Source organism: Pteropus vampyrus, unplaced genomic scaffold (genome assembly GCF_000151845.1).
Source record: "Pteropus vampyrus isolate Shadow unplaced genomic scaffold, Pvam_2.0 Scaffold321, whole genome shotgun sequence".
NCBI lineage: Eukaryota > Metazoa > Chordata > Mammalia > Chiroptera > Pteropodidae > Pteropus > Pteropus vampyrus.
The window spans coordinates 212348-232942 of NW_011889102.1; the positions used below are offsets into that span (position 1 = coordinate 212348).

The 20595-nt window shown below is 37.5% G+C and overlaps 1 protein-coding gene and 1 long non-coding RNA gene across 3 annotated transcripts in view; one reads left to right on the forward strand and one right to left on the reverse strand.

The window, feature by feature from the left end:
* The window catches only part of UEVLD (UEV and lactate/malate dehyrogenase domains), a 38220-nt gene extending 23548 nt beyond the window's left edge, over nt 1-14672 (reverse strand). For both annotated transcript variants that reach the window (XM_023521886.1, XM_011377757.2), the window contains exons 1-4: nt 14390-14672; nt 8472-8556; nt 5779-5844; nt 2082-2245 (exon numbers count right to left, since the gene is read on the reverse strand). In XM_023521886.1, coding sequence (XP_023377654.1) covers nt 2082-2245; nt 5779-5844; nt 8472-8556; nt 14390-14431 — 357 coding nt within the window. In that variant the 5' untranslated portion in view covers nt 14432-14672. The remainder of the gene's footprint in view (nt 1-2081; nt 2246-5778; nt 5845-8471; nt 8557-14389) is intronic.
* A 376-nt stretch (nt 14673-15048) lies between these two features.
* On the forward strand, nt 15049-19940 carry LOC105303907. Its single transcript, XR_896944.2, has 4 exons — nt 15049-16829; nt 17260-17348; nt 19113-19150; nt 19821-19940. It is a non-coding gene; the product is annotated as an uncharacterized LOC105303907 (long non-coding RNA).
* Nucleotides 19941-20595: the final 655 nt, after the last annotated feature.

Genomic DNA, 20595 nt, shown 5'->3' on the forward strand with positions numbered 1-20595 from the left:
AGATGTTTATTATTAGTAGTGGTATATTTAGTAGTTTGCTCATTTAAAAAAGTGCTTAATGTCTCAGAGTCTGGCTTTCACTATAAATTAAGAAGATGAAGCCATTTTAAACACCTTTAAAGACCAAGCAGATTACATAATGTGTGAAGTTCTCCACTATAAGAAAATTTGGGGAGATGGTTAGTGTGGCAAATTGGAAAGAATACTCATATAGGCATTCAAATTCATATTAAGAACAAAACAAAGTAAAACAAAACCACTGCGCTGTTCAAACAAAATTCTGTAGGCTGAATATAGTACACTGAATCTCTTGGGGGAAAAATGTCTATAATTCTTGGCCTAGACAACCTCTAGGTTCTTTCTAGCTCCAAAGTTCTATATAATTATATGACATAATTATAATTCAAACTGCATGTGGAACTTAAAGTTACTGTAACACTTTTAAATAGGACAATTAAATAATGTAATATCTTTTTAGGAGTAGTTTTAGCTCATAATAAAGAGGCTCAGAATAATAAAATGAAATCGATACTGTCTGAACTGAAATCAAGCACAACCTCAACTAGATTACAGGACTATCTCTGTATTTATTAAACAAACAAAAAAAAAAACTATGAAGAGAGGCCAAAGAAAACCAGAAAGAGTAAACAGGAAATATGAATTTGCACAACAAGGCACAGATGTCAAAATACTATTTGAGAATAGTTTAAAAATGAGAAAAGAAAAGAAAAAAAGAAGGGTAAAATGGATGGAGATAAGCAGACAATTCGAAAAAAAACCATGCGTAATTGATAAATATATAAAAAAGACTCCAATTTCTCAACTAACCAAAGAACTAAACATTAGGACATTGTTTTTGTTCTTCCAATGAACAAATTTTATCATGTCCCATTCATAACACTTAACTGACAATCTTATTTAAATTAGCAAGCAATACAAATAATGTACAAGTTAATAAAATAAAAAGTCAGTGTTTCCCAACCTAAACACTACCGACAGTCAGGTGTGAATCCTTTCTTTTACTATTTCTTTTTTTTTAAGGTTTTATATATATGAAAAATATAGAAAACTATAAAAACAGAGTAAAATGTGTCCACAATTGTACACCTTTTTATGGAATGTATGTAAAATAAGAACTGATAATCCTAACACCATCCTTTACTCCAACTTCACTTGACTGACATAATAACCCTGTCTTCCTGTTCTACAACTTTTGGGGCACATATATTATAAATTATCCTTTCATAAAAGTTCTAATTACTTATAAAAATGAGAGCATATTCCACAACCTCTAAGTAAATGTAAAGAGATAAGCAAAGGTTTGTTTTGTTTTAATGATACCTTCTTGTTAGAACAAGGGTGCTGTAAAACAGGCACTTACCTACACTGCTTTCTACTCATGGTAGATATGCAACATTTTATCTACCTTTCAGAGGCCAATTTGGCAATATATAAGAATAGCCTTCAAAACATTTACAACCTTTGATCCAATAATTCCATTCCTAGAGATTTATCAATGCTCATAATGGTAGATGAAAAATGCAGAATACAAAATTGCATGTGACGATTTGTAAAACAAGTAAATTAAAGTTACAAGTAAATTACATCACTGCGGGTGAATTCTTAAAACGTAATGCTCAGTTAAAATACATAACAAAAGTTTATAAATATTATGATTCAATTTACATAAAGGTAAAAAACAGGTAAAACTATAAATACATACATATATTACATAAGAACTTTTAATAGGGAGAGACTAGGAAATAATGCCCAATATCTTGCTAGTAGCTTTTCATGTGCTTTTAGCAAGCAGCAAACAACTATAAAAAGACAGGGAGAAAACAACAGATGGCTCCTAGGCCCAGAGAGAACAGCTTCAGTCAGGCTGTTGTCATCAGGGTTTTGGGACTTGGGTGACTCCTGGACTTCAATTTCAAATTGAGCTCCAAACTTTTAAAGACCATATGAAGAATATCATTGAAAAAAAATTCAGTAACTTATTTGTTACTTTGATCTACTAAGATTAAAGATAAATATTCAGAAAACAAGACCTTTTCAAAGAAAATCCAAATTGATCTTACATGGGTCCAGTTTTGGAGGTAGGGCAAGTATATTCTGCCTTGAGCATCCACATGTTTTCCAACTGAGATTCCCATATTTGCGGTTGGCTTTAAGAAGCAAATAGGGGGAGCAAAAGGGTGAGAATCCAAAATCCACAAACGAATTGGTATGTTGTATGTATTACCTATTCGAGACAAAATAAACACACTTCAAACAATTATAAAGCATACACATTTACTTATGGTATAGCTAGATGGCATTTTAAGACATATAGTCAAGTTTATACATAAAGGATTTATGTAAATCAAAGCCTATTTTCCCCATTTCATCTACATTCACACTGGAAATATGTTCCCATCAAAGCACCAGTCTAACATTTGAGGAAATTTAATTAAGGGAATAGCCAGCTCATCCAATTCGACTTAATAAATATTTACAGGGCCTATTGTGTCAAGAGTCCAAGATACACCATCTTCGCTGTATACCTTCTTTGCTCTACCCAAGCAGAGCTACTGTACCTTTTTTTTTAATTGTACCTTTCTTAAATGGTAGTGGATGGTTCTATTTTTATACTTCTTCTGCATCGAAATTATTTGCTTACAGGTCTGTTTTTCCTTTTATCCTGTAAATGTCTTCCTAAGAGAGGATTACAGATTATTCATTTCTATATCTCCTGTCCCAAATATAGTGCCTAACATACTGGCTGCTCAGTAAAAATTTCTTATATAAATAAGGACTGAGTAAATAAACAAATGAAAAAATAAATGAATGAGCAAAGATGAATCTGATACTGGCCCTCAAGCTGCTCACTAATTACAGGCACTATAGGATACAAGCTAGGTTCAATACATAGAAGATGTAATAAAGAGAGATAAAAATAACCTCAACAGTCACTTTGCCCAGTGGCTCTTAAATTTTAGTGTACTGAGATAAGAACTTACGTGTATGCTCTTCCAACTGTAACCATGGTCATGCCTACCAAGAGCCAAAATTTGACTGCCTTGGTTGCTAGGAAGCCCAAAGCTAAACCTAATATAAGTATACAAACTAACCTTAATCTGATCAATTACCTTAGCTGTTTTATTGTATCTCCTGATATTTATTTCTGTTTTCATAGTTATAATGCATATGTCTTTCACTAGATGCTCAGAAGCAAGAATGCCTAAGTTCGAATCTTAGTTCCACACATTACTAGCTATACGATTTTAGGCAACTTACTTAACTTCCTTGTCTCAGTTCCTTCCTCTATAAAGTGGGAAAAATAATAGCTCCTACCCCATAGGGTTGTTGTGAGGGTGAAATTAGTTAATGTATGTAAAATGCTTAGAACAGTATATGATATGGTAAGTACTTCAAACCCATTTTGAAAATAGGCTAGGTATAAATAAAAATAGTTTTCTTTTCCACTGCAACCCTTTTCTTACTAAAGAAATCCCTTCACTGAAAGCTACCCTTTTTATCTTGCTTACTCTGCCACTAAGCACAATGATACGTAGCCCTGTCTGCAAATTAGAAACACTTAAAGAACTTCAAAACATACCAGTATTCAGGGCAGCCCCTCAAAGTTTCTGATTTAATGGGACGGGACCTGGACATCCTTTTTTAAAAGCTTCCCATGTTACTCTAACATGTAGCTAGTACTGAAAATCAGTACATTATAGAAATGTTCTAATACCTAGGGTGGGGGGGCTGCTATTTTATATCAGCAGTTCTCAGAACCATACTCCTCTTCTGCTTTTGTCTATTAAAAAAAAATTTTTTTTAATTGAGGTATGTCACCAGATAAGTCCAGTTAACATCAGTTACCACAAAAAATGTCTAAGTATTAAAATATTGGGTATAGGCATAGCTGTTGATCTGCAGAAACTCTAGAACTATAAAGTTATGTGATCATAGCCCCACAAAGTGATCGAAAGGTACTGAGACACACTACCACATTCTTCCAGAAGGTACTCTGTCTAATGTTATATACTCTAGGCCAGTGTTTTTCAAATGTTGGTTACACTAAATGGGTCACAAAATTAATTCAGGGGATCTGTAAACAAAATATTTTAAAATAGAATTGAATAGAAAACAGCACATGACAGGTAGTATGGTATTTCAGTTATATACATGTGTGTATACATATATTAGCTACGTATATAAAAGTATTTCTTTCTGTGGGGTCACAGTCAAAACATTTGAAGGCCACTATTCTAGGCCACGCAAATTTTTTTGTTTAATAATATAGCTGGAATGGCAATCCAAATCCTGATTAAGCCCCTTTCTTTGTCAATCACTATACATTAAAGAAAAGGAAAGAAATATTTATTAAAGGTATATTCCTGGTTGATCAGTGATCTGCTACCTCCATCAATGCCCCCTTAGCAGTGTTCATGTATTTTAATAGCCCATGCCCAGCAAAGTACCTGGTGGGTCTGGTTCCCATGCCTAACTGGTAAGATTTCACTACTGGTGTTCTCTAGTCTCTTCTTCCTTCCTTCTTTCCAATTCTTTTCTGTCAGCAACTGCCTTGCCTCCTACCCTGCCCATTCAGCTTTCAATAATTCATTATCAAAGAATCAAAACTCCTGGTAGAGTCCTCAGATTTAAAGTAACTATAAGTAACTGTAAAGTAACTGTAAGTTAGCTGTAAATAAAATTTAGGTGGATATCATCTCATTAAGATGTACACATCTCTGACGAATGGGTGGATGAAGAAAAAGTGTCATCAAGACCTTGATACAATCTTGGAGGGACGATAAGAAATAATCTAGAAATTTTCTGCAGGTATACATAAGGAAGTATCAACAGAAGATTCATCTAGGGAATAGAACTGGGTAGGTGGTTATATATAAGCTTAACTTCACCCTTTCTCAATTGTTTAAATTTTTTTAGCATGAACATGTATTATTGTTATACTAACAAAACTAGTAACTAAAAGAAAGTAATATAGGCAGACAAATAATAATGACCAACATTTATTCAGCACTAACTATGTGCTAAGAACTATGCCCAGAGCTTTACTTATAGTAATCCACTTAATTCTTGCAATTCTAGAGTTAGGCTTTATTATTGGCCCATTTTATAGATGAGAAAGATAATGCATTCTGATTTGATCAGCAGGAAATAACTAGTATGCATCACATTGATATATCACATTGATATAATTCTAGTCAAAGCAAAGGAGAAAAGTGTACTCCCAATAAAAAGGTATTGCAGGCACCATTAGTACCTTGAAAGACCCAGCATAAAAATCAATGACATAACTCCATGGCCCTAGGACAGGCAGAGTGCCCATGAGGGGCATCTTACTGATGGCATTAATATAACTTTTATGCCCTCTTGTTACCTCCCCACTCTGTCCTAGAAACTGAAATGCTCTTATTGGGAGTTAGAGGGAAAAGGAGAGGAACAAAACACTGATGTAAAGCAGCCTGCTGTGGAAAACAGAGATAACTTTCCACCAAAGCTGATCCATGTCTGTCTTGCTCTCTTCTATACTCTAGCACCTAGCAGAGAAGTTGACACTTAATAAATATTTACTGAATTGATATTTGTTGATATTAATCTAGGCCTTCCTTGACTGAGATAGCAATCTGGTAGATTTGATAAGGTTCTGTATAGACCATGTACATGTCAAAATATTTTGAGAATGTTATGGCATTAAACAAATGTAAGTTCTTATTAAACTGTTCTTTTAGAAAATTCCCACAATTTCTCAACTTCCGCACTTACCCTGATACATCACAGGAACTGTACCAGTGAAATTCAGTAGGTCTTTCTGGGAACTATCTTTGAAAACTGGAAGGGAAAAAAAAAAAAGCCCCAAATGTGCAATCAGAAGTAGGAACTGTATTAAAGTTGGGTCGCCAGGAATCAGAGACGACTCAACGGTCACGAAACACACACACGCACATACACACGTATAGACACACCCACAATTTCTAAATACCATCATCTAGGAATCAGTCAAAATGTTGACAATGGGAAATTACTAGATGTTGTTTTCTTAGAAAGCAGAGAGGATAGCTGAAAGAACATAGGACTTTGATACTGAAATCCCAAGTTCCAGGCCCACTTTTCTCACTTAGAGGCATGTAACTTTTGGTTAATCTTTTTGACCTTCAAGTTCATCTTCTATAAAATAAAGATAATAAGACTGCATTAGAAAGTTGTCATAAGGATCCAATGAGATAATATGAAAACCCTTAATAAGAAGTTAAGAGTAAGAAATGTGAGGACATTGTTAAATAATCGTCACATGTAGCAAATCAGTTATAACCATGTTCAGAAATCAGATTATAACTTTTATAATCAGATAAAATTGTTAGCTTTGTTTTTTAAAGTGACCTTTTAGAAATATCAATAATTATCTTCCTTGGTTTCTCTAACTCCATTATTCTCAACTTTTTTTCAACCCTCACATCCTTGAAATTTCAACTTACCCATCAAGAACTGGGATACACTGGTGGAGAACTAATGCCCTAATCTCTGAACTGAATACAAAAAAACACTGCCTCTGGCTTCAAACTAACATACTGCCTTGGAATGTCGTCCTTTTAGTACCTTGGTAGCTATATTATTAAGGCAAGAAGAAAAATCTCCAAATAGACTTGATGACCTATTAGAACAGGGAAAGAGGAAACCAGGCTGACATAAAACTCAAGGCTAAGAGTGTACACAAGTACAAATGTTTACCTTGAACTATATGAGTGAAAGGTAACAATGGGTGAGGGGATCACTCCAAGGAAAAAATTAAAATGGAAAGAAATGTGGAATAGAGACTGTTACTCATGGACACAGAATAGCTTAGAAATGTGGTAGAGAAACTATAGGTATAAATATTTATTGTCTGATCAAATTATTCAAAAAGTCAAAATAGAAGCTATTATGATGCATGACTATCATTGTCTTTAATAATAAAATATATGTTGACAATACAAATCCTAAGCTTGATGGTCTAATGGTACCATAGCTCACTTTCTCTAGATAGGGGGAATGAAAATAAGAACGAACTGGTATAATGAATCAGTATGATGAAGACCTTGTAAAAGCAGTATTTAAGCAGAAGGCAAAGCAGACATGGGTACGAACCCTAATGCCATCCCTAACTAGGTGTGTAATCTTGAGCAATTTATTTAAAGTCTCTGAGCCTTGATTTCCTTGCCTGAAAAATTAAGATGATAATACCTCACGGCTTTGGTTGTAAAAACATATGTCATATAACTTAGGTAAGTTGGAAGCATATCTAGCATTCAATAAATAGTAGATGTTATAACCCCCATCTCACACATTTATGCAGCACCCAATAGCTATGTGCCAATCAAAAGAATCCAGTCACAGGCCAGAACTACTCATTTTTTCCACATATAAAATTAGTTATTCCTAAGAAATACTTCAATAACTCCTCAAAATTTCTAAGATATAAATCCAAATTAGATATATTTTCTTAACCCAAACTAATTCAAATATAAAACATACCCATGTAGAATAAAGAAATTTTTCAAATCTGTGTGTTTTGACTTATGCATGAAATTAGTCTCAACCAGCATTTGTTTTAAATGGAATGAAAAAGAAGAGAACATGCCAGAGGATCCACAGTATTTTAGTTATGTGTATATGGGATGGTGATACGAAATGTAGTTCCAAGTGTGGGTTATAGTTTGAATTTTTTGAAAAATAGTAAAATCTTTCTTAGGTAGCCAGACCCTCTATATTAAGTGAACAGGATAACTAAAACTTTGCTATTAATAATTTAGAATCAACCATACATGTGATTGGCAGAATAATGGCCTCCAAAGATATCCAATATCCTAATCCTTGGAACTTGTACTTAAAGAGACTTTTGAGATGCAAATAAGTTAAGGACCCTGAGATGGGGAAATTATCCTGTATTACTGGAGTGGGCTTAATTTAATAACATTGGTCCTTAAAAGCAGAGAACCTTCTCTAGCTGTGGTCAGAGGGGGATATGACTACATAAGGATGGTATGAGAGATGCAACATTGCTAGCTTTGAAGATGGAAGAAGGAGACCTCAGGCCAAAGAATGTGGGCGACCTTAGAAACTGAAAAAGACAAGGAAACGGATTATCTCTCAGAGCCTCCAGAAAGGAACTAAGATCTGCCAACACCTTGGTTTTAGTCATAACTTCTAACTGGTGTTGAACTTCTGGCCTGCAGAACTGTAACATTGTAAATTTGTGTTGTTTTAAGCCACTAAGTTTGTGCTAATTTGTTATGGCAGCAATAAAAAATTAATAGGATATAAATTGTATTAACTTAAATTTCCGCAGAAACCACAGGTCACAAAGTGTAGTGCAAAATTAGGGGATAAAGGAGAGAAAAGAGAAATGATAACTTTGTAGCTCTCTAGGAACAAACAATAATTTACATAATGTAGCAAAAACTAGAGAATATGATTCTTACCATAGGTGTCCATGGAATATCTGAAATGTGGGAAAAACATATTTACATTCTTTAGTTCTTCCACAGTTAGATCCCTGAACTTGTACTGCAAAGAGAAAAATGAGTATGGAATAAGAATAAATCTATAGGCAACAGAACAATTACAATGAATGTTTAACTGAACATTTACTATATGCTAAGGGCCCTGGGCTCTGAGTTGTACAAACATGAATAGTATTTGATTTAATCATTTTTATAACAACCCTGTGAAATAGGGCTTATAACTAGAGATGAAAGCTAGAGAATCAAAATAACTTGCCAAGTTAGACAACAAGTTAAGTAGAGAAGACAGGTAAGGACCTGCATCTTTAACAAATTGCCTCCAAATACCTCCTGAAAGCTTAAGAAGTAGGGCAGGATATATCACCACTGTTATCACTGTTCAAGATCCAACTCTTATTCTTGAACACCTCATCCATTCACTTAAGACACCGTGAATTTCCCTTCCAACCCTCCTGGAATGCATCTTGAGTTTCAAAGGGAGAACAAAAAGCATGCCAGTGTTTGCAGTCAGGTTGAGTGAACTGTCTCCTCATTCATCTGGATGTGCTTCCAGAAATATTACCTTGGTTACCCTGTAGGCAAATCATTTAATTTCTTTGAACTTATTTTTTCATTTGCAAAGAGAAATAATATCCACCTTCTAGACTTGTGCTGAGGATTAAATAAAAGGAAAAGTATGTTAAGAGTCTATTACCATTCTGAAAATAAATTTGAGAAAAGAATTGCATTTGCAATAGCATCAAAAAGAATATAGTACTTAAGAGTAAATATAACAAGATTCAAAACTTTGATTCTAAAAACTACAAAACAAGTGGGGCCTTTAATAGCTCAGCTGGTACAGCACAGGACTGTAGAGGATAAAAACTACAGAATATGCTGAAAGAAATTAAAGTAGATGTAAATAAATAGAAAGACATTCCTTGTTGATAGATCAGAAGACATAATATTGTTAAGATGGCAATACTCCCCCACAGATTCAATAATTGGCGATCCTTATCAAAATCTCAGCTAGCTTTTCTTGTTTGTTTGTAAAAATTTACAAACTGATTTTAAATTTATATGGAAATTCGAGGGACCCAGAACAGCCAAAACAATCTTGAAAAAGAACAGAGTTGGAGGATTCATACTATAATCAAAAGACAGGCTCGCTCACAGGCGCTCTCTCTCTCTCTCTCTCTCTACATATATATGAAGATGTGGAAATATCAGAACCCTCACATTCATACACCACCGCTGGTAGTAAAATGGTGCAGCTGTTTTGGAAAAAAATAGTCTGGCAGTTATTGAAGAGATTAAACACAAAGTTTCCATTCAATCCAGCCATTCCACTCTTAGGTACATACCCAAGAAATATGAAAACACATGTCCACACAAAAACTTGTGCACAACTATTAACAGCAGCATTATTCATAACAGCCAAAAAGTGAAAACAATGCAAATGTCTATCAACTGATGAATGGATAAAATGTGATATATCAATAAAATGGTATATTCAGTCATAAAAATAAACAGATATATACAACATGAATGGCTGAACCTTGCAAACATTATGCTAAGGTGAAAGGAACCAGACACATATTGTATGGTTTGTCTATGAAATACCTAGACTAGGCAAATCCACAGAAACAGAAAGTAGATTAGTAGGATGCCTAGGGCTGGGGGAAATTGGGAGAAAATGGGGAATGACTGCTAACAGAACCTGTTTCTTCTCTCTGAGCCTTAAGGTTTTTATCTGTGAGAGGGAGATAGCTCTACTGCCTACCAACTTCAATACGGGCATATGAGGATTTCATGATTAACATACATAAAAGTGGATATTAAATTGTATACAAAGTACAGACAAGAAACAATGAATCAACATAAAGCATATCTAAGTTACAGAAAGGCCTCCAGGAAGAGCTGTCTACAATTCAACTTAAAGTCTAGAATGCTAGAGAAAATTAGAGGGAAGATACTTCTCTTCCTATAAGGTCATTTTAAGATGGGAAAGAATATGGCAGAAGAAAAAGTCTATGATTATTAACAACTCAAGGGCAGGCATTCTCTCTTAGTCATCTCTGTTTTCTCCCTACGGCAGTTAGCACAGGGTATGCATACAATAAATGCAGGCTGATTTGATGGGAGTTAGCAAAGAGGCAGATTTATATGAGTGGATGTAGAAAGCAACTGTGATCCATAGGACTAAGCATCAAAACTAAGAACTGATCACTATTAACTACAGCAGGGTGAAATTAGCCTCAGATTCACTGTCCCTGATTCTAGGTAAACAAAAGTGAATGAAGTCATCCCAACTCCAAACACTACACAAATGTACAAAAGGCTGCATTGTTGTCACCTGCAATATATATTTATTATGAACAAAAACAATTTTTGCATTGTTTTCTACTTAATAGTATAAGTTGTATTCTACATTCTTAACGTCCTGTGAGAATGTGATTATTAATGGCTACCGAGATATATATTAGAATTGATTTAATTGCAAACTGCTATAAAAGTTTGTCCTAAGCGGGGAAAAGCACTCTTCCTTAGGGCTTGAAAACCCAAGTCACCACTACCAGTCAAAATATGATTTGTCTTTTTGACACCTAAAAAAAAGAGAGAGATGTATTTTATCTGTCTCCCCCCAAAATTCACGTCATTTTTATTATATATGAAACAGAATATCTTCTCAGTGTAATATTAAGATTCATATTCCATTACTTCTTGTATACCACCTAGAAGTCTGCATAACATTCTCTAAGGAAATGTGCCTCAGATAATGCCGTGTGCTTAAAGAGTGAAGGTACAGCACTAAAGAGAACGTGAAATTCTAAGACTAAAGCAATTACACTGTCATAAAAATCAGTAAGACTGAAAAATTGATGTTACTAAAATTTTAACTTTATCTGGTATACTACAGTATGTTAGTAGACTGATATTTCTCAACATCAAGATATTCTTGTACAACACTGCTCAAATGTAGGAATATTTTGTGGCATCATTTCAAAAATAAATTTTTAGCAGGAAGGAATCTCCCAGGTCAAGTCCAATCTTATCCTTTATGAATGAGCAAATCTAGGTTAATTTACTACCTGTCCAAGGCAACTCAGTCAGGTAAGTGGGAAACATGAATTAGGAAACCACAGAGAATTTTTCTAAACTTATTATTTAATACAAACTAAATAGTATACATGTTTACATATACACACATTTTGAAGAATAAACACTCATGCACCAAACTACCCACATGTAACCTAGAACAATGCTATCTAACAAAACTTTCTACCATGATGGAAAAGGGTCTAAATGTGTGCTGTCCAATACAACAGCCACAAGCCACAGGTGGCTATTGACACTTGAAATGTGGCTGCTGTGACTAAGAAACTCAATTTTTAATTTTGTCTAATCTTGATTAATAGCCACATATGGCTAATGGCTCCCATATTGTATAACACAGACCTTCCCAATGCCATTACATCTGAGTACTCCTTCTTTTGCCCATTCAACTGCCTCCCTTGAATTGTGTACTCACATTCCTTTGCTTTTGCCCTCCATAGTTTTATCAAATACATGTGTATCCCTAAACAACACATTGTTTATTGTTTAATTTTTGTTTAGTTTTGTTTCTTGGTTTTATCGAAATATAATTTCTTATATAATGTGATTTTTTTCACTCAATATAGTGTTTGTTTTAAAATTCGCTTGTATTGTTGCATATTGTAGCTCATTCATTTTCACTACTGCATAGTGGTGTTTTGTGTGTAAATATACAATAAATTATCCTAGCTTTGTCAGTTCATATTTGGGTTGTTTCTAATTTTTAATCAAAAACAATTCTGCAAATGTCTCTTGCTTTATATATTCTGAATTCTCTCTAGTTATCTACCAAGATGTAGAAGGGACATAAAACACACATAATCAAATCAATAAAATAAGGCCAAATTGTTTCCAAAAATGGTTAAATAACCATTTAACCGTTAGCAGTGTTTAAAATTCCAATTCATTCTTTTCCCATATGGATAATCATTTGTCCCTGTAGTTTCCTTTCTGTACTTATCTGTAGTGTCTTTTTTTAAAAAAATTAAATTTATTGAGGTGACATTGGTTAATAAAATTATACAGTTTTCATCTCATTTCATACTGCATTTCCAAATGTGTATGATTTTAAGCCCTTTAGTCTGTTCCACTGGTTAATTTATCTATCCTATACCAATACCACACTAAACCTTAATTACTAGCCTTGACATCTAGTAGTGCAAGTCTCCACACCTACTTTTCTTCTGTAAGAATGTCGAGATTATTTCTGGCCTTCGGCCCTTCCTAATGGATTTTAGAATCAGTTTGAAAAGTTCCCAGAATAACCCGTTAGAATTTTCATTGGAATTGCATTGACACTATAGATCAGTTTGGAGAGCTGACTTCTTCATATCCATGAAGTTGGAATATTCATTTTTGTTGGAATATTTGTCGTTTGTTTTCAATAAAAAATTCACTTTCTCCATACTATTGTTTGATTTTAATGTATTGTTCACTTTACAGAATTTTCAGCATTAAAATTATTTCTAGATATTAAATTATTATAGTATTTGCCTAGTGTGAGGGCCATAAAAATTCATAACTATTAGCAGGGCTGACTTGTTTCTAAATGGTTTCCTAAATTTACATATCTAATAAATATTGAGCACCTATGTGCCAGACTCTATGTTATGCACCAATGATAAAAAAAATTCCTCCATTAGTCACTCCCACCCTTGAGAAAATCACTGTGTCTCTTTTCTCTTTTTCCTTCATCCCAGTTCCACCAAAATTATTAAGTTTTTTTCTACCACCAACTTTAACAATTCTTCCTACTGGACAATAATAAATCACGCTGCCCTCGTTAAAAAACTTGATCGAAGTTCTTTTAATTTCATGTTGTCTGAAGAGACAGAAACGGTGTAATCTTAAGCACGATACTTCTCTTTCTACAAGATCTACACCTGCCACAGTAGATAAAATCATTCAAATCGATTATATATAAACAATTTCAATCATCAGGTTTCAAAATCCCACACAGGTGTGCAAACTGCCCCAACAAGGAGACTCAGGCAAATCCAATAAAATGGCATAAAAGTATGCTCTCCGCATGGGGAAGTCTTAAGAAACATGAAGAATCACTTAACTAAAAACTGGTGAAAAGGTGAGTTGCCTCAGACTATATACTGGTGGGGAATCAGAGAGACTGGACTAACTCGGAAACTGGCGCTAGTCATACCCCAGAAATGTAGGTCAGACTTTTGGGTCAGCTCTCCACTCAACCTTTCAAATTAAGAGAATCTCCTCTGGGCCTTCAAACCCTGCTTCATTCCTAAATCTACTCAGGTCTTTCATTCACTTGGGAGTCGGAGTTCAAAGGCATGAATAAGGTTTGTAAATAAACACTCCACAATATGATAATCGATATTGCTGAAAGCAAGTAGAGAGAAGGGAGTGATTCAATCTACCAGAGAGCGCCATCTGAACTGACCCTTACAAAGCCTGAGCATTGCAAGTCCAGAAAAAAAAAATGGGACAGGACATTTCAGCAGAGAGAAAAGGGCGTGGGTTAATGGGACAGGCGAGTGCTGGGAGCTATTTGAGACCAAGAGAAGCTGGAGGCGTGAGAAGGTCTCAGACCGAGTGGAGGTTGGGGGGGACCTCGGAGTTCTGGGCGGAGCCAGAGCCCCGGCCTCGCGAGCTGGAGAGGCCCGCGCGCGGTCTGCCCAGGGCCACACCCCGCAGCCTGCTTCGGTCCAGCCTGCCTGGGCTCCCAGCACCACGACCAAACAGTGAACCACGGCAAGGAGGCAGCCGGGCCAGGGCTGGAAACGCTCCCGAGACCCCGGAGCCCCAGACCCAGCTCGGCGGGTTGTACGCACCTTGCCAAGTAGCCGTCTCAGACCCTCGCAGTCGAACTCCATGTCCAGCCAGGTTCCCAAGCCAGGTCCTGCGACCCCAAGCGCTTAGACCTTCTTTCGCACTCAGTCCTGGACGGCGGCTGCCGAGGACCAAACTTCTCGCGCTGTCTAAGACCTCGAAAGTCAACCTGCATTCCACGCCCCGGGCTCAGCTGCGGCTCCGCCGAGAGTCAAATCACCTCTCCAGCTTGAACCCTTAGCGCCATCAGAAACGCGTTAGCGCCGAGAGAACCACAACTCAGCTTGAACTTGGGGACACTTGTGAAGAGAGGAATAGGAAAGACCCGAGGAGAAGCAGTAAAGGAAGTGGAAGCAGCTCGCGCTGTTCTGGAAGAGAGTTTCTAGGAGGTTGTGTTAAATTCAGCAGCGTAGCGAAAAAGATCAAGACCGAATATTGTAGTTGGATTTAGGAAGAAGGAGGTAATGAAACTTCAAAAGCAAAATTTCAGGGAGCTAGATATGGAAAACGGAGTCAGAAGGAGCAATGCCATAGAACTGGGAGATGGGACAGTCTCGCAAGGGTGGTGCAGCATCGGGGGAGGGTTTACCATAACCATGTTGGTGGTGAAGAGAGGAAAAAGTCAGGTGAGAAGAAGTTTGAAAACAAGAGAGGAAGTAGGTTGGTGGAGGTCATCTGGAGAAGAAAAGCTAAGAGATAAATGCTTTGTTTGGCCTCCTTGACTTGTGAGTTACTTACCTGCTTTGTATTCCTGGCCTAAGCCTGTTGGTCCTAAAAACTCGCAGGAGCTGGATAATTTAACTGTCAAGAGTCTGGGCTAGCAGGAGGGTGATTGCATTAATAGGAAGAGCCAAAGGCAAGAATGCCGTGACTGGAGAAGAAAGTGAAAAGCTGGAAGGAGCATTTCATTCAGCAAACTTTTGTTGAGCATGGACTATTTGCTAGATATTTTTCGAGATCTGAGAATACAGAAGCAAACAAAATAAACAAAAATGTCAGCTGTCCTAAGGCTGTCATTCTTTTATTAGTAGGAAGAGAGCAAAACAATAAATATAATAAACAAGTAAATTAGACTGCATGTTAGAAGGTGATTAAATGTTATGGGAATACAGTTTTAAAAGGCAGGGTACGGAAATTAGGATAGGTCTCCTCGAGAAGTGAGAGAGTAAGCATTTTTTTTTTGTAGAAGCCATTCAAAGCAAAATCCTAGTACAGGCATGAGTATGGGGAGGCTCAAGACAGCAAGGAGGCCAGTGTAGCTGGAGTAGAATGAAGTAAGAAATGAGGATGCAGAAGTAGAGTAAATTTGAAATAAAAGGAAGCCACAGGTAATTTAAGGCAGTACGGTCCCCAGACTTGTAGCCTCAGCATCACCTGGAACTTGTTAGAAATACAGATTCTAAAACCCCCACCTCAGACTTATAGAATCAAACTCTTGGGGTGGGGTGGAGCAATCTGTTTTAAGAAGCCTGGGTGATAAAGTCTGAGAACCACTGTGGGGGCTTTGTAGACAGCTATGACTCTGGTTTGTCAGTGCCCTCTAGCCAGAGGCCAGAGACCAGCAGGAATACCCCCACATTTAAACAAGTTGGATTGATTGCTCCTTGCTGTGAAGGAGCAGATACTGTAGAGAACCACTAAGAAATGTCAGCAAGAGAGTGTTGCAAAGAACCTATTTAGGATTAGGCTTTGGGTGATTTGGGGGAGGATTTAAGGAAGCAGAGTTTCACTTTGGATTGGGTGCTGTCAGAAAGCAGGGACAATTGTACGATTTGTTATCTCAATAAATATCCATAAGATGGGCAGACTAGAGCAGGGATAAAGCTGCAATTGGTAAAGAAGCAGCAGTCACTCAGTAAAGAGGATGTTTGATATTTTGTGGGTTGTACAGTGACCTTGTTTTTGTTTCCTTGCACAGAATTATGAAACGGGCTTGTTTTGTCTCATTCTGTAATGGTCTGAGTGACCAAGTCTGATTTTGGTGTTCTGTGAGATTGTTATATCCAACAGATAACATAGCCTTGCTCTGAGTGCCAGGTCAGCTAATAATACTGAGACCTAACAGGGTCAGACCAGTTCCAGTGTCAGGGGCTGCTTTTCTCTTCGTCAGGCTTTTACCCTGAAAGAGGAAGCCACTGGAGGGTTTTGAACAGAGTGACATGATCTGATATGTTGTATGGACCATGTAACCAATGATGTCACAATGCCCTACTAGACTCCAACTTCTCTGCTAGGGAGTTGTGGATCCCTTGGAGCTAAGGACTGGAACTGACATGCGAGACCGCTACCAACTGAGGGTTTCATGAGCATACTCCTTTGCCAAGATTTTGGTGAAGAGTCACTGTGTAATTGTGTCTTAGAAATTGTTTTATCATGATTGTGCTTGGCTGGATGCTTTTTGTTGGACTTGCATGTTACATGGGCACATTTCCAGAGTTCATGGTAAGTAATGACCTTGCCTGTAAATCCCTGGTAATCAGTCAGGCTTGGCTCTGGCTGATCTTCCCAGTTGGGGTTTCTGACCAAATGGGAAAGATAGTTGAGGTCTCACCGCTAATTAGAGGTCAGAGTGTGATGGGAACAAAGTTAGTTTCCTAGGCTACTTCTCACCCCATTGGGACATCTTTAAGTACCTCCCACCCTCAGGTACATAATGTCACTTATTTCAAAGCATGGGATTTATAAGGGGTCCACTGGAGATAATACCTGACTTCTGAATTTCAGGCCAAGTGAATTAGTGGTTGCTAGTAGGAAAGGGAAGGTGTGCCTTAGGTAGGACATTTCAGCAGCCCTTCCAGTCACATACAGAGGCAGTTACCTACTGGACCAACGAGTAGAGCTATGTCTGCCTTTAAATTTCTTTCTGACTCAGCCTCCAACTCTGAGGTGGAAGGAGAGGTGGCTTGTTCAGGAAAGCAAGGCACGACGGAGGAGCCTGGCTTTGGATGAAGATCTGCAGCTGTGAGTGGTGGTCAAGTCTATTGGGCTGGATTCCTCCCTTTCCAGAGAATTCGATAGCACCCTGAAATCTCATTGAAGAGTTTATTTTCCTCTGGAAGATAAAACTATGGAAGGAGAAATGATTGGAGGTAGATGGTAGGGAAAGAGAATTTTGGGAAAATTGTGAAGGGCAGCAGGCCAATGTTCAAAGATTTAATAGCCACACCTCATAGGTATTCTTTTCAAAGACTATTCCCATTAACTTATTTTCTCCTCACAAACTCTACAGTAAATTGGACCAACATCTCTAACACCCTTTTTGGCAGATCTTGAAACTGGAGTTAATGTGAATTTAAGTTTAAATTCTAACTTTGCAACTTACTAGCTATGTGACCTTGGAAAAGTTTAATCTCTCTGAAGTTCAGTTTCTTCATCTGTATAACAATGGAGATATCTCAGTATTCTACTATTTTTGTGAGGATTCCATTTGGGAATTCATATAAAGAATTTAATGCAAAGCTCGACAATTAGCATTTTGTAAATGCTAACTTAACAACTAAGCAAAATAATGAACCAAAGATTTACTGGTGGTAATGACCTCAATTGTTTAGCCAAGGCCACACAGACCAACTTGTTTGTGAAGCTGGGATGCGAGCATAGATCTCTGTACTTTATAGCCTCTTACACTTATTCCACTAGACCACTCTGCTATAGCAACCATTAATAGTGGTATCTTTTTGGCAAACCATCTCCTGGGTTTCTCACATCCCATCCCATTTCATTCAGACCTGTTTTTTTCAAAGATGTATGTTCCCATAGTTAAAGAAACTTAACTCTGAGAGTCTTAGTCATATGCCAATTACAGGAGCAGGTTTTTCTGGGAAGCTACTCTGGAAGGCAGGGGAATCAAATCCCAGCCCCACGTACACTGAGAGCAAGGCATGATGGTTGTTCTTTTTCTTCTCCATCTACCCTAGAATTTCTGAATGTTGGTGCAACACAGACCAGTGTAGGGGCGAGGATGTGGATGGAGGCACTGGGCATATGTTTAGCTGAGCCATTGCTGCACTGGGATTCTGACCAATCCACTGAAACTATTCTGTGCCTCAGTTTCTCCAGCTATGGAATGAGCATAATAGTCCATCTTCCTTATTTTCTCAGGGAAGTTATGAGGAGGCTTACCTTGCATGATGAAGGTGTAACTGTGCTCTTTTGCAAAATGCAAGATTTTTCTTTGAATAACCTAACAGTAGTATATATAGTGATTGCTCATAGCATATCTAGCCAGTTAATCCTCCCAATTAATCCAGGGTATATTTTGTTTTGTGTTTTACCTAGAAATGTGTTTTGCATCTGATTGCATGAAGCCAATAGTCAAATTTTGATAGGTGATGTGTTAATAAAGAATGATGCCAATTAAATCTCAACCATATAGTCAGCACAGAACAGGGCCCTTCTTTAACCCCATCCTGGCCAACCATTTTGTAGCTACTCACTCTGACTGGTCCCCAAGGTCACAGGAGCTGATGTCACAATTGGTTTCTGAGCTCTGCCCCTCCAAATGGCCGTGGTGAGCCAGTTCAGTTCAGACTAGACCACAAAGCTCCTCAGCCAGGAGCTGTCATGCTGGGCCATCCACCATCTGGTCTTGAATGAAGACGGCCCAGTTCCCAGGACTCAGAGAATAAAAAACACCTTCCAGACCACCCATTTCCCCCTGAACACATCAGCAGCTGAGCAAGAAGCCCGCAATGATTGTCGTCTTATGGATGCTTCTCATTGCAGGAACAATGTGGAAGGGATATAAGTATCCCCCAGGAGGGGTAAGTGTGCCTTCAGCTTTGTTCTCTGTTCCTACTTTGAAATGTATTCCCCCAGATAAATGAACTAAGCATCAAAATCTAACTCTAGTAACTTTAGAAACAAATACTTTTCTTTATTAAAAAGTTCTGTAGCTTACCTACTTCTGTTATTGTATACTGTCTACTTAGAGTTGGGAGAGTTTCCTCTTTCATGTGATTTTTTTATACCTATTTTCCTAAGAGTCTATTCTTTTTAAGTTCTTCAGTTTCTTTCAAATAAACTGGAGGTGTAGAGATAAAGATTTCTCAAAGCTGTGTGACATGGGTGACCTCATCTTATATTCATGGGACATTTTGTATGCTCAGCCTTCAATACCATTTCTTAAAGCAAAGCACACCAGCAACCCACACTTCTCTCCCTCATCAAGTAAACACTGACCTGTAAAATGGTTCTAGTGGCAGATGTCTCTTTCCTCTCTTGTGTTGGACCTTGGATATTTGTCCTTTCTCTGCCTCTTGTCAGCTCCCATCCTGCTAAGCCCCTCTGGCAACTGGGATTGGAGGCATTAGGTGACAGAATTGGACACAGCTATCCCTGCCTGCCTTGGCAAGGAGGGCAATTACCTTAGCCTCACACCTAGCAAACACTAAACAAGACCACCACCCACCTGACATACTTTTTCCCCTTCAGACCCCGCTGGAAATAAGCAAAGATGATCCTGGTGAAGTAATGCAGCTCTGAAGCTCACCTGACCAGTTGAACAGTTCCTGTTGATGGTTTCGCATAAAGTAATTGCACATTATTTTGTCACATTTTATGTAAAAATTTATTGCACTTTTTAAGATGAAGACTTGGCATTCTGTTAGCTTGAAACATAGATGGAAGGGGCTAGGTAGTCAGAGTGGATGGGAGTGTTCGGGTCCCCCTTCCCCCATTTCATAGTCCCTAAGACTGCTATTAAGACTAAGATATCCAGTTCAATTTGTCCTTTATTCTGTGTCCTTAAGGATAGAAATTCTCAAGAGCTCTTTAGACCTATTTCCAAAGTCATGTTTTTCCTGGGTCCAGGGTTGAAAAAAATGTTAAAAGGGCTGGAGCAACTTTAAGCCTATTCTTTGGAGGCATTTCTCTGTGGCCTTTCATAGCTATTATTAAGAACCCAAAGGTTATACCGTGTAGAGAAAGGACCTCATTTTTACATTGGGTGCCAGATACTAAATTATACATTATTTTAATCCTTACAATGACCTTCTGAAGTTGGATGCCAGCCTTGTTTTACAAAATGGCAAAAGTGAAGTTGAGAGGCTTAAGTACCTTACTAAGCCACAAAACTCTGGGTTGCAGTCAAGATTAGTTCCAGGCCCCCTTCTTGGCATGCTTTTATGTGGCAAGAAAAAGGGTCAAACAAGAGATTAGGATATCTAAGATTTTGGCTGCTGCTTGGTCTAAACGTCTCTCATCTAAG